General features: G+C 40.7%; 1 protein-coding gene across 1 annotated transcript; it reads right to left on the bottom strand.

Annotated features, from left to right (window-relative positions):
- Positions 1-9558: 9558 nt before the first annotated feature.
- Positions 9559-12455, bottom strand: LOC108136386 (protein germ cell-less-like). The gene is made up of 3 exons (XM_017257498.2): positions 11189-12455; positions 10271-10729; positions 9559-9834 (listed from the first exon to the last, which is right to left on the bottom strand). Exons 1-3 carry the CDS (start codon positions 12223-12225, stop codon positions 9684-9686), a joined length of 1647 nt encoding a protein of 548 aa, XP_017112987.1. The 5' UTR covers positions 12226-12455; the 3' UTR covers positions 9559-9683.
- Positions 12456-14118: the final 1663 nt, after the last annotated feature.

Below are 14118 nucleotides of genomic sequence, written 5' to 3'. Positions count from 1 at the left end.
TAGAGTTTCGCTGGTTAAGGCTGGAATATCTTATCTGGAGGTTAAGGTAAATGCAGATTGTTTCAGGGAAGCATGTAATTTTTACCTGCGCAAGAAAATTATTAGTCTATCGCTGCTTCCCTAAAGTTGCCTGGAAATAAACAGAGCAAAACTTATATAGTTTCGCTGATTAAGGGTTACTGAAGGTTAAGTGGATCTCGCTCAAGGCTTTGCCATCCACTCCACTTAAAGTGCTTTTTCACTCGCAATTTATAGGGCTCAAGTGTGTATTTTAATTGCAGGCTGGACGACAGCACCGAAACGGCGACAGTCAAGATGAGCACAAGCCGCTTATGTTCTGGCCACCCGCTCGTAATTATGAAACTGCCCCGCATGAGGAGGTGGTCTCGGTTCGACGCCTTCTCGAGTACCCACTGACTACAAACTGAGTCGACAATTAAGGCCCAAAGCCACCAAAAAAGGAAGTGTTGGCCATCATGATGGTTATTTAAAAGTGAACTTACTGGCAAACCTTTTTGTCCCTTACAGGGAAAGACTGTCCTTTTAGTAATCCCCACCTAATGAGTAGTAAATTTGGTTGCTAATAGCAGTAACCATTTTACCCTATGTATAAACATTTTTTTATATTAAGTTACCCTTATAAAAAATTTATTTAAGCAATTAGTGAACCAAAATTTTATTGTCTTAAATGAAACACGTTAATATTATTATTATATTATTTAAACTTTATTTACCTTATATAAGGTTACCCTTATGAAACAATAAAATGAATTTATTTGTTAATCACATCAATATTCTTTCTTAATATTATTTAAAAAATGGTTAATAAAGTATACTTAAATATAAAAATACAATTTTGAATTTAATTGGCAAATAATTATTTTTACAATTCCATTTGTTAACAGTGTACACAGATTTGTTTGATAACAACTTATAACTAGATTTTTATAGACACTTAACACTTACATCGATATTTCTTACTATTTGTATTTTTTGTATTTGATTGTCTTAAACATTTTTTTTTGTTATTTTTTTAAGTTGCTCTTTTTAAACAAGTAAGTGAACAAACAATTAAAATACGCTTTTGAATTCAATTCCTTTTACACTTAGATTAGTTAGTTAGTTCATTAAATACTTTCTTATTCTTTTTATAAATATTATTTAAATTGCATTTTCCTTATATTATAGTTGCTCTTTTAAAATTTTACCAATTAAGACAGAGATACGAATTGGGCATCCTAATTAACATTGCATTAAGCAGAGACGTGCGATAGTATATTCCGGCCAATTTCTCATGATGAAAAGCTGGCAGCCAGGCTAAGAAATTGGCCAAAAACGCAGGCGAAGAGTAATGAAGCGTGGCGAAAAGCTACAATTTGTTTTATTCATTCACATAACTTTAACTTTGGCAAGGCAAATGTGCACTGACAGTCGGCCAAAGTGCCGTCGTATGCAGAAAAGTCCCCCCCACAAAGTCGACTTCTGCCCATTGCCCCCCATCCCCCCATCCGGTCTCGTGAAATCCGGATGGCCCCGAAGTTCCGAAAGATGTATGGCCCTAAACGAGCTGTTGTCAGCCAAGTCGTAGGAAATCTGCTTTGGGTTTTTGGGTAATTTAATTTATGGCAAAGGCTGACTGGCTGCTCTGGTCTGGCTCGCCTGCCCAGAAAACATGCGAGACACATCCTTATAATCAAGCCGCATCCCTACAAATGTCTAGCCAAATGACTCGAATCTTGGCTACCCAGGAGTGAGCTGTATGGTACAACTTGGCGGACTTTTCCTGCTGACCAGATACGTATGATTATGTTACCGGACCCCGCGTCTAGCTTGGCTTTTATTTAATTTATTTTATATTCTTGTGCGGCGACTTTGACATGAACCAATCTCATCTGATGACGACGTGGATGTAGATGTGGATGTGGATGTGGGAATGCCTTCAATGATGATGATGGCGTGCCTTTGCCATCCTCTCGTATTCATGACTGCTTGTGCCAGAACGGCACAAACTTCCAGAGCTCAAAGGGATGTGTGAGTGTGAGTGTCAAACTGCAACTGGCAGCCTCCAAGAGTTTTGACAGAGGATTAATCAGTCGGCAAACTTCGAGGTGAGTAGCTGGCCTTGACTTCTTGCCCAAAAAAAAAATAAATAAAAGAAAAAAGCATATAAGATGACACTCCAAGTGATATTCGCCAAGTTGAGTCTCCCCAATTAAAGTGTCCGTTAGACGATAAATTTCGTGTGTGTGTTTTTCGCCAGCATCCGGGGAGTTGATCCAATCAAACTTGCAGATGTTCGGACATCCAAATTCCTCCTGCGAGACTCTAATCAAATACGTATAAATATTCACGACACGCTCTTGACCTGCCCGGATGGATGGCATTTGTCCGGCGCACAGACAAACACTATGGGCATCCATAAAGTGGCTCGGCCGCTTGTTTTGATGATCCATGTGGGTGGAGGAGACGAACAGGAGGCGGAACAGCAAACGGAATGGAAGTGGCCGAACCACCCACAGCGATGAAGGTGATGATGACGATGATGATGACTAAGTGGTCAGGGGGTCAAGGGGTCAAGGGGTCAGGGGGATGCAAACAATCAAAACCGCACGCAAATTTCACTTTCGATGGGGCAGATGTGTACGTGGAGACCCTGGGGATCCGGAATTCTCGACTATAAAGAGCTGATTAGACCCCGCCAGGCGGAAAATGGCAATGGCAACTCGTGCTGGAGGAGATGGTCATTAAACTAGTGACAAGGCTTGACAAGTGACGGCCATTCTATGCCCATGAGAGCTTGGGGAGTGAGTGTACATCTACTCCCCTCGACTAGTTGTGCGTGGAGCATTCGTTATTATCCTCCCGACTGGCATCATTACCATTCCTCATTCTGGCTACCCCACAACACTACTACTACAACTTATCTTGTTTGAGGAAATAATGACGGGATAATCGTGACGTTGCCACAATGAACTAAGCAAATGATTGAATATTCATTAACAACTCCGAAGACAAATGATTGGGGACCTCTGGCCCAACGAATCTCACAGCAGCAGTTGCAAATCGATGAATTTATCATAAAGACTTGAAGACTTTGCTTGCTGATTGCTTTGCCCAATAACGCCCACTTCATATTTCGTGTCTCTCAATGATGTCGCCTATCAAGTTCTACGGGCATTTCTCATCAAACGCTCTATGGCGCTATCTGGCCTGTTAATTTATCCTGAACGGGGGGGTCGCAGGAGGTCCTTGGTGGTCCTTGACGGTCCCACGGCCGTCTGTTTGCCGGCTCATTGTTCCGGATGTGGTGGCTCCCGGCTGCTTATGGCATTGACGTGCTTGTGTTTGTGTTTGTCTTCCCGGCACAGCACGCACATATCTTCTAACCCCCTCTTGCACCTCTGCCCACTATTCCTATACCGAAATCCTTCGAGGAGCCACAGCTGACAGCCTATGGCCAATTTCAAAGACGAAGGCGACACAGACACGCGGGGGGATTATGTAAAGCCAAAGCCTAAATAATGCGGCCTAATGTCTTTGGGCTGACACGACGACCGTCACAATTGTCGGCCTCGAAACTGTCTCATATCTAATAATAAATAGAATAAACGCAATCAAATAAAATGAAATAACTATGGGGCTGCGGGCGGGGTCAGATGATTGAATTCAATTGGAACAGATGTGCCACATCCTGCTTATCATTCCTCGTCGGGTACCGATTAATTGCTCTAACCTTTCTGCCAAAAGGACTCTGACCTAGGGACAGTCAGTCTGTTGAACCGATGCCGCTGATGAACTCCAATTGTTGTCGCACTCCACCACATTGTCACTGGCTGACCAAAATCGACCACGTGCCCCGTGGCCGCTCCTCGGGGCATCGACGTCCATGCAATTTGATTCGCATTTGTTGATTGTGCACTCGACTCCCGGCCCGCCCATAATGAGGGGGTTGGTTTTCCACTTGAGAGGTCACGCCAGGCATTTGTTTTTAATTTATAATCTCCGACAGCAGCGGCATCCTTTCTTTTATTTTGTCAGCAAGACGCGTCGTTGTCAATTGGCTTTTGAATCTCATTTATTTCGGCTTAACCAGGTTATCAACACGACATGAATATTTCATATCAACAATTTAACAAGGCCTAAAATTGGATCAAATCTTCTCAAGTTTAGGCCAAATAATGCGATTTATTCAAAGTTTGCAACTCTGTGTCAAAGCTTCCGGTCTGAGCAAAGCCTGCCGATTCCAAATAGTTTAGCCCCCGGCACTTTTCGTTAGTTTTTTGGGGTTCTGCCTGGCTAGCATGTTGGTATGAGGAGGACCACAGCCACAACAAAGTCAAAGTCAACAGAATAAATGAAATTCCAGTGCGAGAAATTTATACCAAGATTGAGTTGCTGTGGGCGGTCTAGATGTGATGGGTGCTTTTGTATCTCCACTTGGGCATATATGTCTACACATATGTGTATGCACAACGGGAAAGTAACCTGGGCTTGGCGAAAATTGTATTCGATCCAATTGCCTTTGTTTTGTGGTGCCATAAGTGACTGCAGATTAAATAAAGGTTATTGGCCATGTTATTCACCAGATGAGACATTTATATACGCAAGTAGACTAAGTGATGGTAAAATAATTGTAATTATGTAGCTCAAACTTGGTAAATGTGACAAGTGAATGAAAAAGTAAATAAAATGTAATTAAAATGTAATTAAAATATTCGCCCTTTATACTTACATATGTGGGAGTGTGAACTGAACTAAATACTCATTCATCTTCCAGAGAACATGACTTCCGGATTTGTGGCTAAGTGGCATATCTTTTGTAGTTAGCTTTTACCAAGTAGTCATATTATAAACGACATTTTAAGACGAGTTCAACGAGGTAAGCCGACTATTATTTCTTTTAGATTTTTTGACTTTTGAATAAAAAGTTCTGATGGACTTGACAAGATGGAATGCAATCTCTTCCAAGTCTTTTCTCATTGATTAAATATTATTAAGGAATGTTATAGCTTCCAAATCTCTGCTCATTGACATCAATTATATGACTTGGTAAGGGCAATTGCAGACTTTTAAAGATTAGAGCCACAAACTTTTAAAGGCACACACCCTTTAAGACTTAAGACCTAACTTGGCAAAGATAGGGCCTAAATTCCGATATCGCTGGGATGGAAGTCCGTTTGTCATGCTCATGTCACGTTGAACGAATTTAGTTGACGGTTTCTTCCGGAAGATACCCACCCACACCCCACACACACACACACAGAGTTCTCGGTTCGTCGCTTTGTTTTACAACATTTTTATGTGCGTGGCCGAAAAAATATATATTTCACACAGTCGAAGCACCGAGTGAAAAGCAGCGATGCGGAAAGGGAAATGGCCAAACGAAGTCGGCACACTTGGCCAAATCCAGCGAAATAGTTGTACTTCGGTACTTATTCGCACATTTTGTACTGGTTTGTGTGTCCCCATTTGCAAGCAGATAGAGGATGTGGTGTTATACTCTGATTTGTGTTAACTTGGCAGTTTGTTTTCGGGGTTTTATATGGCATGTTTATGTATTTCCTGGGAGGGGGGCTGAACCAATGTGCGGCTTCCTTTGACATTGACCAGGGGAAGTCGCCGAAGCGGCCGTTTTGGGCATTTGACACAGCCCAGCGGATGCTTTGTGTGCTAGGCGATAAATCAACATCAGGACCATCATGGGCCTGGCTGGGCAACATCACCATTTCCATCAACCAATAACCAACAACCAACAATTTACAACCAACAACCAACAACTAACAACCATCAACCATCAGCCTCAACATCATCGTTAACATTGTCTGCAAAATCAAATGGTGTCGATATTTCTCATTGGCTTTTCGCCAGTCGCTCGACTTTTCCTCAGCTTTTTGTTTCTGGTAGCAGGGAGGTTTCCATTCCCATTCCCATTCCCCTTCCCCTTCCCATTCCCATTTCTGTTCGTTTTCATTTTCACTTGGCAGAACTTAAATGCCAAAATGTGTTGTATAGCATGGCAGCAGGACTTTCAACGAGTTGTTGGCGGGCAACAATTTATTTTCATTTATTGCGAGCAAATGGTCGGACAGCCTGCGGCTACAAAAAACAACAAGAACGGAGGAGCTGCACTCTCTGGCAAATATTTTTTTATAAATTTATTGAATTTTTAATGAGATTCGCGCACAGCAGCCGCACGAATCCGAGATAAATGGATTGCGAACCACTCTCACTTGGCCATCCGCAACTTTTCGGCGAATGGAAAGCCGTTTAATTGTGCGGCTTTCTTAATTACTACAGTCCTTTGGCGGCAGTCGTTATATTCAATGCTGGGGTCATAAAGAGATTGAAACCAGGGTATTGGTCCTGTCACCTCACATTTCACTCACTCACCTCAGTGCAATTAGTTTCGAAAATCCCCAGCAAATCCGCACAATGACATATCAAATTCAACATGTGCCACACAAGAACAACAGAAAATACCTTTTATGTTTAGATATACTCGCACATTCATACATATATACATTGTGCACGTTGCCCTTGGGGAAGTCGACTTTGATTTTGCCACAAAGGCCTTTCTATTTATTATATTTACAATATAATAAATATTTCTGGCGACTGCCCACGGCAGAAAGTGTGCTTTGCTTTTGCTTTTGATTTTGCTTTTTTCGTTTTATTTAGCTATTCAAGCAGAAGCGGTAAGACCAATAGAGAAAGAAAAGTATAACCGTCAAGAAAAACTGGGGGTCAAGGAATGTTTATTGCCTTGTTTGTCTAGCTGTCGATGGCGACAGTTTCATTAAAGTTTTTAATGAAATCGAGAGGGACTTCGATCCCGAACGCACTGGAATGGAAATCAACTGACTTGAGTGGGCGGCACAGGGAATAATCTCTTTAAAATAATTCAATTTAAATACTGAAAATCAAAGACACTCAAGTTTCAAATTAAACTACACACGAATCAAAATCATAGCCACACAATCAAAAAGGAAAGCCAATTTAAATTAAATCGAATAGCGTTTATTGGATACTCTTGGCTGCGTGTCAAATTTCAATTGGCAAATGGCAAATGGCAAATGGCGAATGTGCGCAGTTTAGTGTCCAAGTTGTGTGAAATATCAAATATTCCAGAATGTGGCAATTTTATCAGCATGCCGACTTAAATCGCTGTTTTGAGTTAGACATTCGCTTAATTGGCTTGTTGTCAGCACGTGTGTGAACTCGGTGCTTCCGGATCCATGACCCCATGACCCCGGAGCCCACAACCCCGGAACACCACCCACACGCATAAAAGCAAGAAAAACAAACTTTTTGGCAATTGTGTGCAGAGCAGCAGCAGCAGCAGTCAGCGACAGATAAAAATATGCGATTTAGATTTTAATATTATTAATACAGCAGCCCCACAATTTCAATTTCGAAAAAATAAGTGGAATGGGCTCTGCTCATCCCACCCAGAAGCCCACAATTATGCCGAAATTACAAACTTGTTATCTTACATTTAAGGCGCCAGCTGTGAGTATTTTTGATTTCCTGCCTGGATTTGGATCCCTTATCAAATCCCTCTCCCTTTTTTTCCCCCCAGGATATTCAACACCTGCGGGTGAGCTTTGTTACATATATATACATATATATATATATATTATGTATGGTAAATATAAATTTATTTTAGTTTGAGTGGTACCGATAAATATAAAACTTAAGCTACTTCCCAAATCATGTTTTAGAAAATTAATACATTTCAGCCAGCAGTGTTTGAAAATATTATGAAAAGTGGAATTTTTGATGGTCGCAAAGCAAATTTTGTTTGCCCAAATTGCAACGAGAGTCGAACGGAAAAACTCATTGGCAACACCAAATATGGCACTGAAAAATAAAACAATAAAATTTAAAATAAAAAACTCTATATATGGATCTAAAATGTACCATTATATAAAATATAACTAAATTAAAGTTAGTAATATTCCTACAGTACACTTCATTCTATAAATAATATGGCTACAGGACTTTAAGTCTTAGTTGCTTTTTTAATTGTCAATTACATGTTTGTTTCTCTGAGTGTAGGCAGTCGATGAGCATTCATGTGGTCTATGCCCCGTTAGCCCTGCAAATCTTTTCACAAGGGCTGTTAATGAAATTGGAACCAATGCAATCGAACGGATGAATTTCTGGATTTCCGGCCAAATGCTTTCGCAATGGCAGCCAAATTTCCTGCGAGCATGCAACTAGTGTAAACACCATTTGCTGTGAGTAAACATTTCGCAAGCCCTTCGCCAGTTACACTCGAAAAAATTGTTTTTTTTTTCTTAAAATATATTCTGTTCTGGAATTAAGCGTTTTATAATTATATCACTAAATCTGTATGCTCTTTAAATTTGAGTATTAAAACTAAAAAGCTTAATATATATAGGAGTATCACAGAAAACAGTGAGGTCTTAAAGCTAGTGTAAAAATTTATAAAAGTATGCAAAAATATATTTTATGTTTGAATTTATTTAAAATTTTTTTTTTTGCCTACAATTTGACATTTTCGGAAGTGATTTCAAAGTTATATTAATTTCTAAGGCACACCACATTAGTAGTTTTTTTCTGACAGTCATTTCTATTTCTTTCTTATCGAATCTTGTTTGCTTAAATAATATAATTTTGAAACGTTGTGTTTTTATTCTGAGTTTTTTTTTGCTAGGTGTACCCGTGTTTTCCCCAGCGTTTTGCCTTTTTTCCCCACCATGAGATCAGATGTGTAGGATCGGAGGCCCTTTCTCCACTTCCCTTCTGAATGGAATCGCAATAAGTGTGGCCACGAGCGGGACGAAAGGGACCCCACCACCCCACGCGCCAATGATGAGTCGCATATTGCCACCCGATGGCAACAAATGGTGGTCGTTAGGCCAACTGGATGCTGCGATTCTGTTTGGCTACTTGTGGGCAGGAACTTATTTACATGCTGGGTTAGCAGATGTGGCCGGACGAGGCGCCTGACATTCGACCATCAAAACTCAATTACCGGACTGGGCACTTGCTCCAGCTTCAGCCTGACTTTATTAAATTTGCGTTTGTCTATTCGGAATGCGGGGGCAACAAAAAAAAAAAAAGGGAACAGTATGCGTACAACCTGGCGGTCAAATTATTAACCAAAGTTGTAGCTGAAAAGTCGAGAAAACAAAAATAGAGAAGTAAAAGTTGGCCAAGGCTAAATGTCGCTTGTCAAACTGGAATTTCCTAATAAAACGCTACTTAATTGGGTTGCATAACAGAACTATTGAACAAGAGCGTAGTGTTGAAAATGAGATTTAGTTTAGATTAAAAATTTTTGATGTCTGTTAGCTTTGTTGAAAATTGTAATTTTTGTATCACAATTTAAATAAACCCATCTCAAGTCGAATGTCTGACGATTTTCGTAATGCCTCTACCTTCACCCTATTTTCATTTAAATTTAAAGAACAATATTTTCTGTTGTTGTTATTGTGCGTACTGAAGCATGTAAGAAGGGGAAGTAATTTTATGCATTGAATTTACAGCATTCAAATATTCAGTAAATAACAATTTTTTTTTGCAGCTCTTGTAATTTAATCTTCTCAGTCATACAATTGGAACCTTACTAACGAGGTGAACGGTCTATAAAAATAAAAATAATTGAACATGGTGGTACTGGTGACGGTGATGTTAGACTGCTTCAATGATCGTCCTTAGGAGTCGTTGTCCTCCGTTTCGCTGTCATAGGATGGCGGCAAGGGATCGGGCTCCAACTCGCCAATAAAGACGCTCGATTCTTCGGCACTGCATGACGATGGAGTCAGAGGTCGTTCGTTGTCCCCTCCGTTGCTCTCAATGGATAAACTGAACAAAAAATGGAATAGTTAAAATAAATATGTGGTTGTTGAATCCCGAATGTTATACTTTATATTAAAATACCAAATAGTAATATATTTCATAATTAAATTAAATTTCAAAGTATAATATTATGCATAACGATTATTAAATTGCATGATTTTATATTGAAATATTTAAATTAAATTAAAATGGAATATATTATATTTATAATGGGTCCTTTATGTCTTACATTTAAATATAATATTGTTTAAATTTAGATGTGCAAATCTATACCAAATGGTATGTAAAAGAAATCATAGGTTTCCATATTTACTTAAAGAAAATCAAAGTGACAAATACTTAATGATTTTAATTTAAATCTAAATCAATAGCATTGAACAAAATCAAAATCGAAAAATATTTAAATTTATTATAAATCACTTAAATTTAATATATTTTTTACCTGCGGCTGTACAGCGACGTCGTCTCCTCTTTTTCATAGAGCGGTACAAAGTCCTTGAAGCTATGATCAGGCGGCACCGCCGTCAGCATGTTGACGCAGATGATCAGTGGATAAACCAGCCTTGGATCGAGCTCCAATAGCGGCACCTCCTCGTTTTCGTCGCAGCTGAGCGACCAGATTTGGGACGACTGGGTGAACACTACTCGGCCCTGGGCGTCCAGCGAGGTCACCGTGGCGCGGACCATGAAGTGGTTCGTGTTGCGAAGGCCGAGCATATGCTTGGTTTCGGGCCAACGTTGGCGACGAACCTTCAGTAGACTCGAGTCTATGGCCATGACCAGATCCATGCCGTAGTTAAAGTCCACCCAACGCCATCTTTGGGCGCAAAGCTCGAGCAATATGACCCCGTAGCGCATACAGTTGTCAAGGAACTGTTCTTCGTCCAGGTGCTGGGCACGGCTGTGAATCAAAATATATAAAATTATATTTTTCGACCCTTGCAGAGAGTGTTAAAAATAGGAGCGATCCGATGGCCATGTCCGTTTGTCCGTTTTTCTGTCCGTTTCTGGGCTAACTAGACCTTCATTTTTAAAACCTTTTCAAATGTCTTGCTTTTATTGCATGTAGCTGTACAAGAATCGTTCTATAACTATAACATAAAGCTCCCTTGGGAACCATCGGAAAAAAAAATGTTATAAACCTATAACTTTGCTGTTTCTTAGCTTATACAAAAATACTTTGAGATGCTGTAATGGAATAGGGCTTACCTTTGAGTCTTATTATAATTTTTATGCTTTTAATTTTTCTAAATACAATTTGAAAATTCGATATAAAGTTTGTTTTTGTACATGTAGTAGCAGCAAAGGGTATGCAAACTTCGGCTTATTATTACTGCTCTGTAGCTTCAAAAGGACTCACTCTTTGCTTGACCCTTCATCGATCCGCAGCAGGGAATGCCAGTGGTTACTGATGTGGCGATCGACCCACTCCCTGGGTATGATGTTGTCATCGTAGATGGCCTTCAGATTGCGATAGCTGTTGGTCAGGTACTGGGTGCGTAGCTTCTGGAAGACCCCCACATACGGCTGCCCCATGGGCGTGGCCAGAAACGAGACCATCTCGTCGCGGTTCCTGAAGTACGCTGAGCTCGCCCTCTGGAGATCTTCATTGGACTGAGGCAGTGGCAGTTGATGGTCGGCATTGTCGTCGGGTTGCAGCCGAAGAAACATCCAGTCCCGCAGCAGTCTGTACAGCGTGAACTCCGCCTCGATCACGTACAAATCCGGACTGCCGGTCAGCTCACACATCAGCTCGATTGGGATGGGCTTTAGGAAGTCCGAGATAGCCTGACCGCTGGTCATCACATTATACGTGATCAGCAAATTGATCTCGAGCCACTGGATGGTGGACATCCTGGTGGGCATCAGGCCGTATTGCGAGGCGGCCTCGTAGTACTCGATAACCGTTGTCACACTCAGATTTTCTACCATCAGCGTGGCACACTTATCGATGATGTCGTCCAAGTGGAGCAGCGTGCCGGTGGCCAGGTATGAGATCACATCCTCCGGCAAAATCTCGATCTCGTGGCAGTACAAGGACGCGAGGACGGCATCCAGGCATTCAACGGTGACCCGTTCGTCGGGTATCTCAATCTTGATGAGATCCTGCTGCGCCTCCAGCCACGGCCCATTGAACATGGCCTTGAAGTAGGGACTCTGGCTGAGGTAGATCTTGTGCAGGTGCCACACTCTCTCCAGGGCCATGATGGTCACATCCGAGCCCTTCTGCTCCAGGAACAGCGTCTGGTATACGTACTGTGCTGTGGTCAGGCGCTTCATCTTATTCCTGGGCTGATCGGCTATGGTGTCCAGTTCCTCATCCTCGCGCTGCCGCTTCAGCCGGTTGCCAAACAACTCGGCCACTTTGCCCTGCATTGAGCTCACAATCTGACCCATTACTCAGCAAAAAAAAAATAGAAAAAAGGGAATCACTTGTGTGTAAGTGTGCAGTCACAGTTCCGCTCTTGGTTTTATTTAACAATTGCAATTGGCACTTCACGTTAGGCGGCAATATTACAGGCAAATCGAAAATCCACACGGAAATGCTTAATTTTAATGATTTTACTTGCCGACAAATTTAACTCAAGTGACTTCAATGTATGTGACATCTCATGGAATTTCGATTTGTCTATCGGAAATTGACAAGCGATTAGTCTAATTGATTTTGACAACTGAAATTCTGCAAACGATATTCTCCTTTTAATCCGCTTATAGAGTTGCAACCGCAAAATTCAAAAATCGCTTTGAAATTACATGTATGGTAATTAATTGGGAAAACTAAATCTGATGTTACTAATTACGCTTGTTCGTTATCAATGTTTCCCCTAACTACATAATTCCAATCGAGTTTTCAGTGGGCGGAGTGGGTGGTGCGCAGCCACAAGTGGCCAATTAAAACAACGTCACGCCCCAAAGGAAGCTGCATTAATGCATTTTGAAAAGCCACGCAACATTTTAAATCCATAAAAAAAATTATTTTTTATTTTATAATTTTAATTTATTTGAACTCAATTTTTAAAAAGTCTACTTTTATCTCATCAACAAGGAATTTAATTTTCTTACAAATATTTGTTTAACTACTTAATGCTTTTTTTTAGGTGTATTATTTCTTATTTTCTTAGAACTGTGGGCAATAACCGGAGCGATGAAATCAAATGCTGTGAGTTTTCCCCGCCTCATCGCCTCTCATTTCCGGACTGTTGTTTGGCCAATATTCATCGTCGAATTATGCAAACGTGCGAGGCCCAACGCCAATTAGTCCTGATTACTCACGTTCGTTAGGCGACACAATTGCAAAATTCGAATTTCTCCTAAATAAGTTCACTCTTCCCGTGGCTTTTCTGTGTGTCTAATTGGCAAGCACACACACGCACAGTTTGTTTACTTAAATTTGCCATTAAGAGCGTCGCATTTGCATTTGACGAACGACATGGTGCGGATCGAAATGCCGCAACCCTTTGCCATTTCCTGGGTGTCGAGGAGCCAGTGCGACTCGAAATTAATTAAATGCCGGGCTCACACCCACGAGACATCGGCTAGTTACCGGACACGGACACGGATACGGACAGGGAAACGGACAGGGAAACGGACACGGATACGGACAGGGAAACGGACAGGGACACAGACTCGTATCCGGCACACGTCAATGGAAGAAGGACAGCTGGGCGTTGACGGATTTGGCCTGGACAGCGATTTAATTTGACTGGAGTTGCCAATTCCAGTGAGCCTTAGAGATGAAAGAGTTTCTAATTCAAAAGCAGCCATACAAAATAGCATCTATGTTTGAAAGCTTATGTTTGCTTTACTTACAGCAAACCTTTAATAAAATCTTTAAGACAAGCCTTTTCAAAGCGTAATTAGCTTTTTAGGATTTTTCATTTAACTTTTTGACTTTCAGGTACAGTCACACTAGCGACTATCGAGTTTTGGCAGCAGCAACTAGAGATGGGCAAAAGTAGAGTTACCAAGGAGTTGAGTTTCGGCCAATTTATTTAAGAGAATAATCGATTATTTTTGACATTTTTGGGCTGTCATCGAATTTGAGTTTAAATTTAAATAAATGTTAAATTTCTCTTAAAGGATTACAAATTTGTACCCTAAGATGAGAATTGTATAATTCTGTCCATAGTTTATAAAAGAGCAAGAAAATCATAACGGACTTTAAAAGTTTTATATATTTGAATTTGATTCTTCCAAGAAGCCGAAAACAAAGCAAACTTCACACGTACATATATGCGCTTTACATATACTCGTGCCACTGAGCTTTATATTATTCGAGAAACGTAAATG

The sequence above is a fragment of the Drosophila elegans genome, unplaced genomic scaffold (assembly GCF_018152505.1).
Source record: "Drosophila elegans isolate 14027-0461.03 unplaced genomic scaffold, ASM1815250v1 contig_149, whole genome shotgun sequence".
NCBI classification, from domain to species: domain Eukaryota; kingdom Metazoa; phylum Arthropoda; class Insecta; order Diptera; family Drosophilidae; genus Drosophila; species Drosophila elegans.
The sequence above is the reverse complement of the archived record's forward strand: the minus strand, read 5'-3'. Positions and strand labels throughout refer to the sequence as shown.